This window comes from Eubalaena glacialis, chromosome 2 (genome assembly GCF_028564815.1).
Source record: "Eubalaena glacialis isolate mEubGla1 chromosome 2, mEubGla1.1.hap2.+ XY, whole genome shotgun sequence".
Classification (NCBI taxonomy): Eukaryota; Metazoa; Chordata; class Mammalia; order Artiodactyla; family Balaenidae; genus Eubalaena; species Eubalaena glacialis.
Window position 1 is genome coordinate 112,529,243 of NC_083717.1, and position 18,643 is coordinate 112,547,885.

General features: G+C 35.1%; 1 protein-coding gene across 1 annotated transcript in view; it reads right to left on the reverse strand.

Moving 5' to 3' along the window:
* The window catches only part of SPRED1 (sprouty related EVH1 domain containing 1), a 114,346-nt gene that overhangs the window by 56,545 nt on the left and 39,158 nt on the right, over positions 1–18,643 (reverse strand). The window contains exon 2 of the mRNA XM_061182263.1: positions 10,796–10,970. Coding sequence (XP_061038246.1) covers positions 10,796–10,970 — 175 coding nt within the window. The remainder of the gene's footprint in view (positions 1–10,795; positions 10,971–18,643) is intronic.

The following is an 18,643-nucleotide window of genomic DNA, read 5'->3' on the forward strand; positions in this document are numbered from 1 at the left end:
TACTGAGATGGTTTCACTGGAGAATTCTCCCAAATATTTTCAGAGGAACTAACATCAATTTTACACAAACTCTTTCAGAAAACAGAAGAGGAGGGAATACTACCCAATTCATTTTATGAGGCCACCAATATCTTGATACCAACACCATACAAAGACAGTACCAAAAAAAGAGAAAACTACAGACCAGTATCTCTCATGAACTTAAACACAAAATTTCTCAAAAATAGTAGCATATCAAACCCAACAATATACAAAAAGATTACACACCATGACCAAGTGGGACTTATTCCAGGAATACAAGGCTGGGTCAACATTAAAAAAAATCAATCAGTGTAATCTATGATATCAACAAGCTAAAGATGTGACCATATCAATTGACACAGAAAAAACCTTTGACAAATTCCAACACCTATTCATAATAAAAATTATCAGCAACTCAATAAAAATCATCTATAGGGACTTCCCTGGTGGCACGGTGGTTAAGAATCCACCTGCCAATGCAGGGGACATGGGTTCGATCCCTGGTATGAAAAGATCCCACATGCCGCGAAGCAACTAAGCCTGTGTGCCACAACTACTGAGCCTGCGCTCTAGAGCCCACGAGCCACAACTACTGAAGCCCGCGCACCTAGAGCCCATGCTCTGCAACAAGAGAAGCCACCGCAATGAGAAGCCTGCGCACTGCAATGAAGAGTAGCCCCCGCTCGCCGCAACTAGAGAAAGCCTGTGCACGACAACGAAGACCCAACGCAGCCAAAAAACAAACAAAAAAAATCATCTATAAAAAACTCTATAGGTAACATCATACTCAAGGGTGAAAGACTGAATATGTTTCCGTTAAAATCTGAATGAGGCAAGGATGTCCACTATGACCATTCTTATTCAACACAGAACTTAAAGTTCTAGCCACTGCAATAAGGAAAAAAATAGAAATAAAAGGTATACAGATTGAAAAGGAATAAAGCTGTTCATATTTGTAGATGACATAATTGTCTACATTAAAAAATCCCAGGGAATCTACCACAAAACCTCACAGTTCAGCAAGGTAACAGGATGCAAGATCAACACACGAAAAGTAACTGAATTTTTATACACATACAATGAGCATGCACTAACCAAAATTATAAACGCAATACTATCTACAATTGCTCCAAGAAAAATTAAACAGTTAGGTATACACTTAACAAAACATATCTTTAGGATCTATACATTGAAAATTATAAAATGCTAATGAAAGAATTCAAAGACCTAAACTGGAGACATACCACATTCATGGACTGGAAGATTCAACACAGTAAATATGTCAATTCTCCCCAAATTGACCAACAGGTTTAATACAATTCTTGTCAAAATCCAGTGAAGATTTTTGTAGACATAGACAAGATCATTCTAAAATTTATATGGAAAGGCACAAACCCTAGAATAGCTGAAAAAATATTGAAAAAGAAGAATAAAATGGGAGAAATCACTTTACCCACTATTAGGGCTTACAATACAGCTACAGTAAAACAGTATGTGATACGTATGGTGGGATAGACAGAGTAATGGAACAAAATGGAGAACCTACATAAAAATGCTTAACTGATTTTTTAAGAGTACAAAAGTAATTTAATGAAATGACAACTTTTTCAACAAGTGGTTCTGGAAAAAATTGGACATTTGTAGGCAAAAGAACTGAACCTTGACCTAAGTATCACACCTTATATAAAAATTATTTAAAATGGACCACAGACTTAAATATAAAATGTAAAACTATAAAACTTAAAATAGGATAAATCTTCAGGACGCAGGATTAGGGAAAGCGTTCACGAACTTGACACCTAAAACGTGATCCATGAAAGGAAAAACTGATAAATTGAACTTCATCAAGTTAAAATTCTGCTCTGCAAAATATCCCGTGAAGGTTAAAAAGACAATCTGTAGACTGGGAGACAATATTTAGAAACCATATATCCTGAAAAGGACTAGTATCTAGAATAAAAAAAAAACCTTCAAAACTCAACAGCAAAAAAAACTAACAATCTAATGAGAAAACAGGAAAAGGACACAAACAGACATTTCACCAAAGAAGATACAAATAAGCACATAAAAAGATATTCAACCTTAGCCATTAGGGAAATGGAAATTAAAACTACAATGAGCTACCACTACACACCTATCAACACGACTAAAATAAAAAATACTGACTACACAAAATGCAGGCAAGAATGCCTAGAAACTGGATTGCTCATACACTGCTGGTGGAAATTTAACATGGTACAGCCACTCAGGAAGAAAGTCTGGCAGTTTCTTATGAAACTCAGCATAAAACTACCATACAACCCAGCAACTGTACTCTTGGTCATCTATCCCAGAGAAAAGTCAGCACCCAGATCTAGGACTTCCAAGTCTCCAGAACTGTAAGAAAATAAATTTCTGCTGTTTAAATCAGCCAGTCTGTTGTGTTTTGTTATGGCAGCCTGAGCAGACTGATACAAGAAGTCTAAATCATACCATCATAGTGTACACCTTAAACTTAAAAAAAAAGAAGCCTAGTACACAGAAGGGTCTCAAACAGCTGTTGATTAATTAAAAGAATAATATCAATCAACCAATCAACTAAAAGCATGCTACATTCAGATTATAATTTAGTAAGGAAATATTTAGAAAACTATTAAGTAAGGTCAATAATTTGAGATCAAAGATTTTGGGCTTTAGCTATTAGGGAGGCTATTATCCATTATAATAGTTTAATGGCAATGGGAATGTAATGGAAAGGTTGTGAAATATATCACAATCAGGTATAAAAGGGAAAGATGAAGCCAAGATAATCATGATGAACCTGATAGACTAGATCAACCAGTATAAATCAATAACTAAAGAATGAAATGATGTTAGTTCAAAACAACTGAATAATAAGTATTAAGCTGACATTTTCTAAAAAGAGGAAATAATAGCAACCAGGAAGGTAATATGGGTTACATTCTAAATCTTAATTTTCAGGAAACCGCTCACACACACACAAACACAGGAAACCGCTAACATCCCCCCCCCCACACACAGAGCTATTTTTTGCTCCAAAAGAAAGAGAATAGAAATGCAGCGGGCAGGTTTTTTCCCCTTCAAGGAATATTAGTAGTATTAAAGAATGAACTATTTTATAACTGCTGGGAGAAAGTCACAAAATTCATGGTTGTACAGAAAAGTAATTAATAGTATAATTTATTATCTTTTCAATGGATTGACCCTAAAATGAACAGGTTATTCTAAACTAGATGAATGTTATTATTATTAGCATTTCTTTCAATTATAGTCCTTCACAGCAAAACTGGTTTGCGCAAGGTGCTTCCTCTAACTCAATTTTCCTATTTGTCCATCTGTGAGTTACCTGTGACAATAAAAGGGAAATTGTTCCTGCCATTATTATTTCCTCAGGACTAGCAAGCTGTATGTACACATTCTTTATTCCACATACAACTTGTAGTATACTATCTTTATAGTTATTTAGTTAATGTAAAAGAGGGGATAGCATTTCCCTAAGTTCAATGCATGCTTTTAGTGAACCATGAGCAACTCAGTAGGGCAACATCATGGAAGTGTTGTCTTTGGGAAACAGGCAGATAGATTCAAGGAAGTAAGTAAGGGTCAGATTATACGAGTTTATTGTGGTGAAATTAAGGAGATGAAATTGTATCTAGGAATTTTGGGGGAACTACTAAAGGAATATGAGACCCAAGCTTCATAAAGTTCAGTATTGTAAGCAATATAAAAGTTAGAGAGAGGTGAAACTGGGCCTTGAAAAAATATTAGAAGCCTTATCTGCAATAATACAGACAAGACTGAAGAGGGGTCGAGATGAAAAGGATGAAACAGAATCAAGAATAAATAAGACCTGATTGAATAAATGGAGGAATCACTAATACCTAGGTTTATGACTATTTTTTTCTATCTATCTATCTATCTACGTATTTGTTTATGACTGCGTTGGGTCTTCGTTGCTGTGCGCGGGCTTTCTCTAGTTGTGGTGAGCGGGGCTAGTCTTTGTTTCGGTGCGCAGGATTCTCATTGCGGTGGCTTCTCTTGTTGTGGAGCATGGGCTCTAAGTGCACAGGCTTCAGTAGCTGCGGCACACGGGCTTCAGTAGTTGTGGCTCACGGGCTCCAGAGCGGAAGTTCAGTAGCTGTGGCACATGGGCTTAGCTGCTCCATGGCATGTGGGATCTTCCCAGACCAGGGCTCAAACCCATGTCCGCTGCAGTGGCAGGTAATCGGATTCTTAACCACTGTGCTACCATGGAAGCCTTATGACTATTATTGATGCATACTTTGATATCATTCACCAAATCCATGAAAAGCCCAAGATCTTATACAGTGTAGCATAAGAATTTAAGTAAGAATATAGATTTATCCTACTTTAAGAATACTCAAGGGCTTCCCTGGTGGCGCAGGGAAGAGAAGCCTAGTAAGGCTTTCCTTGGTTATTCTATGTAAAACTTTAACTAACCTCCCCACAAAAAATCCCCTACACTCCTTTTCCCCCAGCACTTAATACTAATATTATGTCTAGCATAATATTCATTTACTTATTTATTTACGGTAGTATTTCTCTGGCCCTCACCACAATGTATGTTCCCTTAGGAACGGAGATTTCTGTCTTTGTTCATTTACATATCCTCAGTGCCTAGAAGAGCAAGTATCTAGCAAATAGTAGATGCTCAATAAATATTTGTTGCATGACAGACACACCTTTAAATACTGAATTGTCCCTTTTAATAATGTGTATTCAACAAAGTTCCTTTAGTGTAAGGTAAGATTAAAACTCAGCAACAGGGGCTTCCCTGGTGGCAAAGCGGTTAAGAATCCGCCTGCCAATGCAGGGGACATGGGTTCAATCCCTGGTCTGGGAAGATCCCACATGCCGCGGAGCAACTAAGCCCATGTGCCACAACTACTGAGCCCACATGCCACAACTACTGAAGCCTGTGCGCCTAGAGCCGGTGCTCCGCAGCAAGGGAAGCCACCGCAATGAGAAGCCCGCGCACCACAACAAAGAGTAGCCCCCACTCACCACAACTACAGAAAGCCCGCGCGCAGCAACGAAGATCCAATGCAGCCAAAAATAAATAAATAAAACAAATAAATTTAAAAAACTCAGCAACATATTGTCCACTAAAATATCAATGAAAGAGTGGTTTAAATGACTGACAAGGAAAATTCAGATTGGATTTAAAAAGAAAATAATAAAAGATACTGAAGCCAGAAGGAATCTAGTGAAATGAGAGGCACAGATAATACAGTAAGCATGAAACTGTAGAGCAAGGGATGGGAAATAAAATAGAAATGACAGGAAATTGTAAAATTCCTCAAGTGGAAAAGTTCTGGTAACAACCAGATCCAGGAAAGTAGCCTGCTGAAATGAAGACCAGAAGGTCAGACCACGCAAAGAAAAGTAGCCAAGAATGATGATGAGGCTCAGATGTAGAAAAGTTGGCATTTAGAAGGAATTGCTAAGATCAGTAGATGAAAATAAAAGCCAAAGGATGGTGTTCTGAATGGTACAGAGTATCAGTAAAAAAAAGTCTATATGTGGGTTATATAGTAACATTCTGTGAGGGGAATAAGGAACAACAAAAATGCTGACACTACCTCTACTCCCACTCCCACTTATTTTCCAACTCTGTGATATTATGGTGAATAGGAGAACCAGTATCTTTCAAGAGACAGAGCTGCTGAGTCCTAAGGGGAATGCCAGTTAATAGAATTGGTTTTTTAGTGGAGGAAGAGTACTGTAGAAGGACTGATGTTTCACAATGGAATAAATCACAGAGGCACAGTGGGAAAGGCTAAGCAGAAAACTGTCGTTCTGTACTTTATAAAGTTCAATCCAAGGCAGAAGGATATTTCCCTGGTCTTTTGGGGTTTCCCATGGTGGAAAGGAGGATGAGTCTCATTTTTAATAAAGCTACTGCTATGTTATAATCATTTTATTTTCTTCTTTAAAAATACTCGAATTTTGCTTTAGGCTCTAATAACTGTAAAGAAACTCCATTTTAGAAATGTATCTTTTTAAACAATAGAACTATTATCTCATAGGCATTTTAATTTTTATAGATCACTTTTATCCACAACCTAATTACTTATTAATCCAAAACAACAATTCCTTAATCTCTTTGGCAACTTCCTAAACTTGATATTTCCTGCTTTTTCCTTTCTTCGTTTCAATTATTATACTTATTATAAACTCTAAGTTTATGATAGCTGTAAGTTTGCTTTGACATTGAACAGTGCCTTCTTCTATTTTCCACAGAACATCTTAAGTACAGAGGTTGTAAGTCTTACTGTATCTTTCTATGTAGCCCACTCGATTTTTGTCATCTCTTAGCACACAATATGCTTTAAAAAGCACAATAGCATTAATTAGTAAATTTACAGTATTTTATTGTCCTACAAGAAAAGCTTAAGAATGGCTAATTTAGATCCCCACAGTTATTAAAAACTTTGTTTAGTAGTAAATATTTTAGCAAAAATTTAATATCATTACTGAAAGTTTATTCAGGTACTTATAAAGACTTTAAAAGTGTATTATAGGTCAGTATTTTAGATTTTCCTATCACATACAATTCAACTAAAAATGATCAAATAATTTAACATATACATATGGTAAGCTGATAAAATGTTTGCCTATAAAATAGCAATGTCACACCAATAGAGAAGAGCCACTATAGAAAAATGAATGCAAAAGAGAAAGTTTCTATCATGGGGAATCTGAAGCTCTACAGTAAAGATTATCTATACAAATTAACAGTTAAGTTTTAGTTAGCATTTAAAAAAATGTGATCCAAGATAACACTAATTTATATTAAAGAATTAAAGGGAGAAATCAAAGCTATAAAGATTTAGAAGGAAATGGAGGATACAACTCATACATATCAAGAAAAGGGGTTCTGCGAAGCTATCCTTGTCAAAGACCATTCCATACATCCCTAAGTATCTGGGAGAAAGTACTTTCATTATCTTGGGCTACAACACCAAAGCCTGGTGTTTTTTAAATTTCTCCTGAATTATCAATAAAGTATGAAAAGCCAATTACATAAAGCAGTGCTTTCCAACTTATTCCTCAGGCATACTCAGAAAAATGACAATTATAAGGCAACCAGAAAAGAGAAGGAGCCTAGTGGTTAAGAGGCAAAGAGACTTGGAGGCTCCAGCCACTTTTACCTATTCATGGCACACAGCTTGGGAAGCTCTAATTTAGATTAGCAACTTGGGAAATAAACTCTACCTTTGTAAGTATCACAAAAACAAGCAAGTTATAGGTAAGCATCATAGGAAATAATTTCAGGTCACTCTGAATGAATGAATGAATGAATGAATACTGAGCAAATTATACAAAATGCCACCTTCTTGAAAAATCCTCATCAGCCTGCTCTTGATCTGTGCTCCCTTTCTTATCAAAAAAAAAAAAAAAAAGAAAGAAAAAAAGAGTGAAATATAACCCTCTGGGAAGTGTAACAAGACATTTTTAGTATAAGTACTTGTAAATCTAAGACTGGAAAAATCTTCTACTAAATGCTTCATTCACTCTTCAGAAAAGCCACCTTTCATCTTCACTACTGTTACTAGTATTTTGACTATTATAAGCCGTCTTTAAAATATTATCTAGTATTTCTTTATTAGCTACACAAGTGGCTATAGGTACCTCATTACTAATTATCTATTCTTTCTTAAAGGACACAAGTTTTTTCCTGAGGTATGAGGGGTAGCTATCTCACTTCATTTCTAGAATTCATCCAAGGTAGAGGACTCTAAGATGTGACCCACAGACAAAATGGGTAGAGAACACAGTTTGTAGCACTATCTTTTACATGATTAACTATTACATAGGAACAATATTAAAATTCAGTTTACTCATCAAGAAGGATATTAAAGAAAACTATCATTAACTTTGTAAACTTATAGATTCAACAGTCACAGTGTATACCTTTTTCATATTACTAGAACCCAGAAAAATGGATTAAAATAAAGCCAATCAATAAAAATATCTATAGAAATGGACATTAATGACCCCAAAATGCGGTGATAATGTAAAAGAATAATACTTCAATTCTGTAATTGCTTCAGAAGTATCTTAGAAGTGTATTATGCAGCAGAAGGGGCCAATTAATCTGCTTATTTCAATGTCACTGTCCCATTTGTCTTGAGACTTCACAAGACTGCTATTTTCAATTTATGGCCATGCATTGCCTCTGCCTTTGATCATACAATTCCCCATAACCTAAAATGCTTTATTATAACTATTCCCTACAAGAATTAAGACAATCCTCCAATTGAAAGTAATGTTTCCTTTATGTCTACACTGAGATATATTTATCATTCCTGTTTCACAAATAACAAGCTTCCTCAAGGAGAAATGGTTAAGTGAAACAACCGTTTTGATTCCTAGGTCAGTGCTTCTATCAAAAGAACCTATTTTCTTGTTAGTCTATTATGATTCTACACCTTAGGATTAAGTTAAGGGCTCTTTTTTATGTCCCACATTAGGAAATAAGTTTGTATTACGTCCAAATCCCAGGCTTACTCTCTCTAAGCTTATGTCAAAGCCACACTCTGAGCAACCACCTAAAACATTAATCTGAGCTTATCTCTGACCAGCCTCACTCCTAGTGATACAGATTTGGTTCCTTATTTAATTTTCCTCAAGTAAACTGTCCATGCTCATCAATATAGCCAATAGAGTAGTCCCTTGGTATCCACAGGGGATTGGTTCCAGGACCCGCCCCCCAGCCCCCACTGATACTAAAATCTGCAGATGCTCAAGTCCTTATATAAAATGGCATAGTATGTGTATATAACCCACGCATCCTCCCTCGCATATACTTTAAGTCATCTCTAAATTATTTATAATACCTAATACAAAGTAAATGCTATGTAAATAGTTGGCAGCACAAGGAGAATTCAGGTTTTGCTTTTTGGAACTTTCTGTAATTTCTTTTCCAAATATTTTCCATCTGTGGTTGGTTGAATCCAGAGATGTGAAACCCATGGATACGTAGGGTCGACTGTGTGTTCTGTTTCAGTCTGATTTTTTTTTTTCCTCTTTTTCACATCTAGGTCATCTTTTCCTTGTTCTTATGCTTTTTCTAGCAAGCTTTTTTTTCTCCCTTCCTCCACCTTTGACTTCTTTCTTCTCTTTTTCCATCTTTACTATTAAAAAATGCCTTAGATTGTCAGTATTTTACTCAGTTTCTAAAATCTACAACTTCTTCTCCAACAACACTCCCCAATTATCAACAGCTCAGACAAAAAGCACTACACTCCAGGACGGGTCACCATAGGCTCTCTCTTAGAAGTCTACAAGCCATATTTTAAATAAGCATCAGTATATGCTAGCCACCATGTTATCCAAGGCCAGAACCACATTTAAATATTTAAACTTTTAGAGATGACATGTTAAATTTATCATATATACTTCTGACTTCAAATGGGGTTTCCTAGTCCTAAAACCACATTCTGGTTAATTGAGATACACAGTAGTAAATCCTAAACTCACAAAAAATTAGAGTTAGAAGGCTTTCAAGACAATTTAGGAAAACTCTCCACTTAACTGAGACAGAAACTGGAGCATAGACAAGTTAGGCAACTTTTAAAATTACTGAAATAATTCAATAGTAAAAAATATCCAGAAACCAAGAACCAAAATTAAAAGTAGATTTATTCAAAATGTTCATGTATGAAAGAATTATTCAACACTTAAAACACATTTTCAATATAAATAATATTATAGATGCTGAATGAGCTCACAAACTAATCCACAGATATATAGTTAAAGGGAATAACAGTTATTTTCAAGAGTCTTGGAAATTTTGGGCACTTTATTCTCTTTTTGCTTCTAAGTTGTATGCTCTCTGCTTAATGCAGGAATGACATTAACATTACTCAGCTTTTTAGATATGATTATTTTTTGGCTCACGAATGAAATAAAAGAGAAAGAGCTTTCTACACTAATTAAGAGAGAGTAGATGTCTAACATTATCAAAGGTTAGATTCAAATTTTTAAATATATGAATGTAAGAAAACACTTGTCTGGGTGGAAGATAGTAGAGTTAAAACCTAGGATGGCCACCAGGTAGTCATATGATGAGCCTAGATTGATAGGGGATGAAGAGACACAATCTGAGAACACAAGAGTTTAGGGTAGGGGCCAGCAAAATGTTTCTGTAAGGGGCCAGATATTTACAGTCTCTGTTGCAACTACTCAACTCTGTCACTGCAGTGTGAAAGCAGCCAGAGACAAAATGTAAACAGATCAGCTTGGCTATGTTCCAATAAAACTTTACTTATGGACATAGAAATTTGAATTTCATATAATTTTCATGTTCATAAAATTATTACTCTTTGATTTTTTCCAGTCACTTAAAAATGTAAAAACCATTCTTAACTCATGGGCTGTACGAAAACACATGACAGGCCTGGATGTGGCCTGTGGACTATAGTGCCAACCTCCAGTCTAGGGAACAGTGGGGAGAAGGGGAAGATGGTGCACCTGGGTTAATAACTAGGTGGACTATTCATGAATGTTCTTGCATTAAACCTAACAGAAAAGCAGCTCCCCTCTAACACATGCACATTAACGTCAGTCCCAGCTGCAAAGAAACAGGCATATTTTGTTGTCTTTAACTTTAAAAGAGCTACAGAAACAATCATTGATCCTGGACAAAAATAATTTTCATAAATAATAGTATATTAATCATAATTTTAAACAGAAAATTCATTCTATAGAATTTTAAAATTATAGCAATAGATGCATTATTCATTACCATTTTGTCCCTGAGTCGCTCTCCACGGATAAAAAAGTCAGCACAGCCATTCTCTTCCTGGTGAGGGACTTTGAAGACAGTGACGCAGCTTAGTCCACTCCCTCCAAGTGGTAACCATCCACCACTTGAGTCATCCCGGGTCATCACCACAGCTCGCACTCGTGCATAACTATTACTAAAATAGATGCAAAGATTAGAAATTAGCTTTTCCATAAACAAAAAACAGCCAAGGTGTCAGTCTTGCTTGAGAAACCAAAGGCCACATCAATTAACGTGTAGTAACTTAAGTGTTTACTACTTCCATGACAGTCCACAGACAGTAACCTAATTGAAAAAGGTCAAAAACCACAGAGTAACTGACTTAAAGGTTAACTTATCTTGAAGACCAATCTCACAATAAAAGACTACAGATCTCTTATTTCAGTTCATCATTTGAGTAGTTCAAGCACACGTGATTGCCATGGAACATGTAACAAAGGATCTCAGAGACAAACACGGTCAAACTACACAGTCTGCCATCACAGTTATCTAATATATGTCCACCTCCTACAATATAACCAGGACAAATTACTGCTGTATCTTAGCACATTTAATTGTGACATCTGTATGTTTCTAACATTTTTGAAATATAAGTAAAATGCTGAAACAAACATGCTTATTAGCTCAGACACATTTTTGATTTTTTCTAACACCTGGGAATCTAAATCACAAATATATATAAACATGTTTTATTTTAGTAAGGTATCAAGTAAATTGGTCTTTCATGCCCTCTTTTTGGCAGACTATTCTTAAAAGAGACCATATTCTAGTTCCATTTAGAATCATTTCCCAGTATTAGCCACAACTATTTTTTACATAAAATCTAAGTAATGTTTCATATACTAATGTTCTAGATAACTGACATCTCAGCATTTTAGTTGTAAAACTTTTAATATAATAATTATTAATGAAATCCTTTCTAAAAGTGGTATACCTTGGTGACTTCTTAGAAAATTACACTGAATATAACTTAAACATGTCTTGGTTATTACTATTATCAACTGAGGTTCAATGTAACAATTATGTGCTACTTAGTGTCTCTGCACGTTCTAAGTATTAGGTTGCCAGTTGTCATTTCTGTTGTCAGAGTGCTTGTCTGAGATCTGCCCCTTGCTTTCTTCTACTTTACTCTACACATAATAAGGCATATTGATATTAAATATAAAATTCAACAAATGCTGACAAATTACACATCTGTACAACCAACGTGATAATCAAGATACAGAACTCCAGAAAATTCCCTGAAGCCTCCCTCCCATCAAATAGGTAACCTAGGTAACATTGCTATCCCCGGTTTCTAATATATACATTAGTTTTGCCTGTTATGGGCCTTCACATAAATGGAATCAAATAGAATCACGACTTGTACCCTTTTTGTCTCACTTCTTTCACTAATTACGCTGTTGTATTAGTACTTCATTCTTTTTTACCACTAAGTAGAGTCCTCTCACTGAATAAATATATCACAATTCATTTATTCTTTCTTATGTTGATGGGCATTTGAAATGTTCCTAGCTGTTGGCTATTATGAATAAAGCTGTTATAAACATTCTTGTATAAGTCTTTTGTAGACATATGTTTTCATTTCTCTTTAATAATTACCTAGGAATGGAATTGATGAGTCATAGGGTAGTAGGTTTAACTATATAAGAAACTAACAAACTGTTTTCCAAAGTGATTGGACCATTATACATTCCCATCAACAATGTATGATAGTTTCAGTTACTCCTCATCTGCGCCAACACTTGTTGTTTTCAGTTTTTTAAACTTTACTCATTGTAGTAAGTATGTAAGTGGTAACCCATTGTGATTTTTTATATCCATTTTCCATGATGTTGTGCATTTTTTTCATATGTGATTGGTCACATTTGTATGCCTTCTTTTTAAGTCTCTTTTTTCTCTGCTATACCGCATGGCACACGGGATCTTAGTTCCCCAACCAGGGATCAAACCCATGCTCCCTGCAGTGGAAGTGCAGAGTCTTAACCACCATACCGCCAGGGAAGTCCCAGTCTTTTATTTTTTATTGTGCTGTCTTTTATTATTGATTTTTAGAAGTTCTTCATATAGTCTCGACACAAGTCTTCTGCCAGAGAGCTGTATACTTTTAAAGCTGCACTGTGTTGCTGGTTGAGTAAGGAGTCTAAAGTCAAACTTTATTAAGTTGGATCCTAGCTCAGCAACTTACCTACATGTCCTTGAGAAAGTTACAATACCTACCTTTAATAAACGTAAACAATGCCTGACACATAAAAAACACTATATGTGTTATTATAAGTTAATTATTACTACACCAAAGAATTTAAAATTGAAGTAGTTGTCATACTGGTAATTCAAAGCCAGGGAGGAGCTGGGAAAAAATAAAATTTACAAGGTCAAACAAAATTCTCTATTACTAGGGTCAAAATAATTCTTTGTATAGAAGTTCTGAAAGTCTTTAGATTTACAGACGACTATTCTGTCTAAGCTTTTTATTATTCAGCTGTTTAGAGGCTCTGATTCTTGCCTGGGGCCAATTCTTACCAATCTTCAGTTCAGAGAACTGACCAGAGGAGTTATGGGTGCATAAAAACTGGGCTGAGGTAGATATCAAATTGGATTCTTCCTTCCGGGAGGAGCTGGAACAAGTACCTCTACTATAAATAAACATGACATGCATCCCAAGAAGCTGGAGAAGCTTATTACAGTGGAAACCATCTTGGAGGGATAGAAGTAACAGTAAATGAAGGTTATTCGGTTTATTAAGAATTTAAGTCTAAGGGTATACCAGAAACATGGCACATAACTTAGACATATTAGGTTCAGATTAAATATGTGTGAATTGAACTCATGCATGTAAAGCTCAGCACATTTGAAGTTCAGTGAAGTTACGAAGTCGTAAGGTAGAACTTCGGTCAACACCAAAATTCCAGTTCCCCATAATTATTTAAGTGTTTATTTTACTCTAGGATCCTGACTCTTCCTTCTCACCTAATTATGTAGTAAACTAGAAAATTTAAGAATTTTATACTAGATTCTACAAGACTGGGGAGACCCAAGGAGTAAAATAACCCCATTTAGAAGCTCAGTGTATATTTTAACTTCAGAGTGCAGCAGCAGTTATCCTCTTCAGAGCATATGGACTCTTTATTTTATCATCTTTGAATATTACTAATTCTCATTTACAATTTGTATAATGCTTCTTAGGCATATTTTGTATTTTAAAAATATAAAACTGTGCTTAAGCAAGACTATTAGAAAATACACAAAAACCCTAGTAATTTAAAAAATTATTTTATGATGGTGATATTAGAATATTTTCCCTTCATTTTTCAGTTTCTCCAAAAATTATTTTATAATTAATATTTATAAATAAAAGTAATTTAAATAAATTAAAAACTCACATTTTAACTATATCTTGGCTTTACTCAAAATACTGTAGAAATTTTAGAATGTTACTTTTAACAGTGCAGGAATATGTTTTAAACAAAAGTATCCCTAATGTAATTCTCCTCACCACTCCAATTTCTTTTTTTCTGTTTTATTAAAGTACCACCTAGAAGAGATGTGCTGCCCTTTTAGGAAAATTGAATAAAATAAAGATTTCCTTACTGGAAGAATAAGGTTGCCTGATTCATTGTTCACCTTAATACAACAAAAGAGGTTTTAAAGCTGGCCAATAATTTATATAAACTGTTTTTTGAATCTCGTGTTTTCAACCATACCAAATATATAACTGTTTCCCTTAACTATTCAAGTCGATCCTTTAAACTTTAAGGTATTCTAGAAGCTTATGTAAATAAATTTGTATTCCCTATACCACAGCCTTCATTAGTTTAGAATTTAACAACTCAGCTTTCAACTTTAAGCTCTAAGACTAGAATACTTAACACAAAAATTTTCAAGTTGTTTAATGTGGGTTTTTTTTTTTTGAAAGACCTTCCTTCTTGCCAAGGTTAAACCTTTCACCTGTGCTTTTAATCTCATAACCTCCTTGCCTTCAAATGTCTTCTTTCCCCAAATAAAAACAGTAACTCTTGTCTAAAAACATGCAACCACTCCCAAAGACATTAGTGGCAGCTCTTATAAACTTTGTTATACTCTGCTTTGTAGCATTATTAAAATCTGTAATTGTAATCCCCTACTTAGATAAAAATGACTTAAGAGCAAGGAACGAAATCATAGTTTCCTACTTAAAATAACAACAAATGTTTTTTCCTGATCATGTGGACAATAGATGCCCATTCTAGTAAATGTGGAAAATAAAGAAAAATAGTATTTGCCATCATGGAATTAAAATTTAAGAATTTGTAGGATTTTTTACTCTCTCTGGGTATCATGTTTGCAATCTATTAGTCTCTGAGACAACAGCTATGTATAATGACAATGTACTCTTATTGTCAAAAACTCAGCATTTCATTCTTGATCTTCTTTAAAATAGCTGAAAGGCACTAGTTCCCAGTAATTTATCTAAAAAGTCGAAGAGGATGTGGAGAAAAGGGAAAGAACCCTTGTATACTGTTGGTAGGGATGTAAACTGGTGCAGCCACGATGGAAAACAGTATGGAGGTTCCTCAAAAAACTAAACATAGAACTACCATATAATCCAGCAATTCCACTCCTGGGTATATACCTGGAAAAAATGAAAACACTTACTCAAAAAGATACATGCAGCCCAATGTTCATAGCAGCACTATTTACAATAGCCAAGACACAGAAGCAACCCAAGTGTGCCTGTCAATGTATGACTGGATTAAGAAGATGTAGTATATATACAGTGTGTGTCTATATATATATATAGAAGAAAGAAGAACAGAGAGAAAAGGGAAGAAAAACAAAGGAAAGAAAGGTATTTTAGATGCTACTGAAACTGTGATTAAAGCACAGACTACCTCCTATGAAGAAAATACATATATGGCTAAAAACTTACATTTGAACACAATTCTGGGAATTCACACTCCCTTCCAAGAGGTTCACAAACCTGAGATTAAGAACATTTAATCCCTAGGGCAAAGTTGCTCTGCAATAGGTTTTTAGGTCCTATAATTTACAGATTTATCAAGATGATAATTCCTTACAAATGTGTTACCTGAATGCTGGTTAAGAAGAGTTACATCACATTCTCTTAAGTAGACCACAAAATTATACTTCCAAGTGAATGAAATATGTTAAGTAATACTCAGAAAATGAAAATGAAACCAAAATAAGAGCAATTAAAGTAGAAAAGAGAGGCAGAAGAGGAGGTCAGATTCAGAGAGTTGAAAATGCTACACTACTTGGCTTTGAAGATGGAAGAAGGGGTCGTGAGACAAGAATAAGGGCTTCTAGAAGCCGGAAAAGGCAGGGAAATGAATTCTTCCCTAGATTTTTCCAGAAAGAATGCAGCTCTACGAATAACTTGATTTTAGCCCATTGAGATCCATTTGGACTTCTGACCTTCAGACTACAATATAATAAATTTGTATTATTTTAAGCCACTAAGTTTGTAGTGATTTGTTACAGTAGCAACAGAAAACAATACAAAAGATGAGGGAAAAACCTTCTTGAGGATATGAAAGCAATCCATATACAGGAGGCAAAGATAACTATTTTCCATTTCTAACTACAACTGTACCAAAACAAAATAGCCCAAAATACCCTCAAAGAACAACAACAAAAAAGAGAAGATACTTAGAATTCCTTAAGATTTGTTCAGTACAATGAGAATTTATGATATTTTCCCATAGAGGGGTATTTACAGTGACAAAACATCCTATGTTCTCTACAGTATATTTTAAGTAAACATTACCATCCAAAATATTAAACATTATTACAGAGACTGGGTATAAAAAAAGGAAGCATTTAATAGAAGTAATTTATGATATAGCACTTCACAGTGTAAGTACTTACTTGCTTTCTAAGCTATAAAGAAGCAGATGATATTTAGAAGATAACCACATTAGGACTATTCACTTATCCAGTAAGCATTTATTTATATGCTTCACACATAAACAAAATTTAAAAGTTATGGTTCTTTCCTATAGAAGCTCATAAGTTAGTGGGCAAAGATATATTAACACAAATTGGGAGTACAGGAGAGGAAATGACTAATATTCATATTTGATGTGGATTTTGAATAGCAGTATATCAGGTAGAAAAAGGCAAAGGACACTCCATGGAGGGAGCATGACACAAGTATGTCATGTTTAAGGACGAATATTAAGTTCAAAAGAGGATGGCAGGCATAAGCAGAAGAAGGGTAAGAAATGAAATAATACTTAACTTACTGGACCTTACTGTATCAAGCCTTGCACACCATGAACAAAGTTAGTACTCTAATTTATCACAATGAAGAGACCACAGAGTGACAAAAGCAAAGGAGTAGAATACTCTGATTTGTGTTTTAACAGAAGTTTACTGCATCAACCCCAATGAGATGGGTTATTTCTTCATTTTACAGATATGAAAATTAAGGAATTAGTTTAATTAGAAAGATAAAGGTCTTAAAATACTCCTTCTGTATTGGCAACTTTTTTTTTTTGGCTGAGTTGGGTCTTCACACACACCCCCTGAAGGGCTATGATCTCCTGTCTAACAGGGGCTAGCACTTGCCATTAACAGTACAATGATGACTATTTTGCAGAATGCAGATTGATTGGAACAGCCTTGTTCCCCTCCCTGATGTCAAAACCTGCCGAACCCTGTCCTACCACCAACCTGAGAGAAGCAATACCTCTGCTCTGTTCCCACCTGTTCACAATTTATAGTTCTCTCCAGTCATACACACATACTTGTTCAAACATAAGGACTGGCATCCCAGCTCTCGCCACATACTTCTACAGAACATCCCACAAATAATATCATATGCATGTATTCCTTTGAAAGATGTTGGGCTCATTTTACTACACTTAAAGTAGTTGCTCTGTAGAAGGGCAGATAGCAAATAAGGTCTTACCTGAAGAAAGCTGGATATTCTCATATTGGATGTACAAAAAATAGGCATGTCCTAAGAGAGGAGATACAAACTCAGAAGGTGGACAGTCAGGAGAAAGGATTCCAGAGTCCTCTCACACCTTAGAACAAGGTTTCAAGAACGAAAGGTATGCTTGAGGGGTTCCAGGGTGGTAGGAGAAAAATGATTTCTACCCTTTGAAAGCAGACATGTTTAGCAGAGAGGTATTCCTACAGATGCCAAGGTGAACATGGACAATCTCTAAATTATAACAATTACCTAGTTTTATTTATTACTCTCCAGAAAGTCTTTCCTGATGCCTATCATTGGGCTAGATATCTTTTGTAAATGCTTCCATCATGTAAAGTGTGAGCAGGAGACTCAAATAATTGATATCTGATGGTTAGCTGTGGTTGATAATTCTTATTTAAAGCAAAAAGGAAACAGTGCTCTCTTTTTCTGATTTAGGTGAGGAACATTATATCCTCATGAGTACTGCTATGTAGTTATATGAGAAGTTCCTTTTTACCAAGTAGGAAGAAGGCACAGTAGTTTATTACTCTAGTTTCTCAGGGTCTTTAGTAAATTTATACTGCCTGATTTTATCTGTGCCACCAGAGATATTAATGAAACAATTGTAGGTTTATGCCTGAGATGAAGTAATAATCTTTTGACTGCATCAGGGCAATGGCAAGAACATTCAGTGAGAGATCACTGCTCTCTCTGGTCAGGGAACAGACTCAGGGAAATTCAATTGACAGTATTGAAGAGGGAATTCTTTCATTGTCAATATAAGATGGCTTTCGCTAATGAAGCCAAAAGAATCCCTTACATTTAATATCCACAACTTCTGAATATGTTGCCAACTCCATCTATATGGTTCTGTACATGTTACCTTA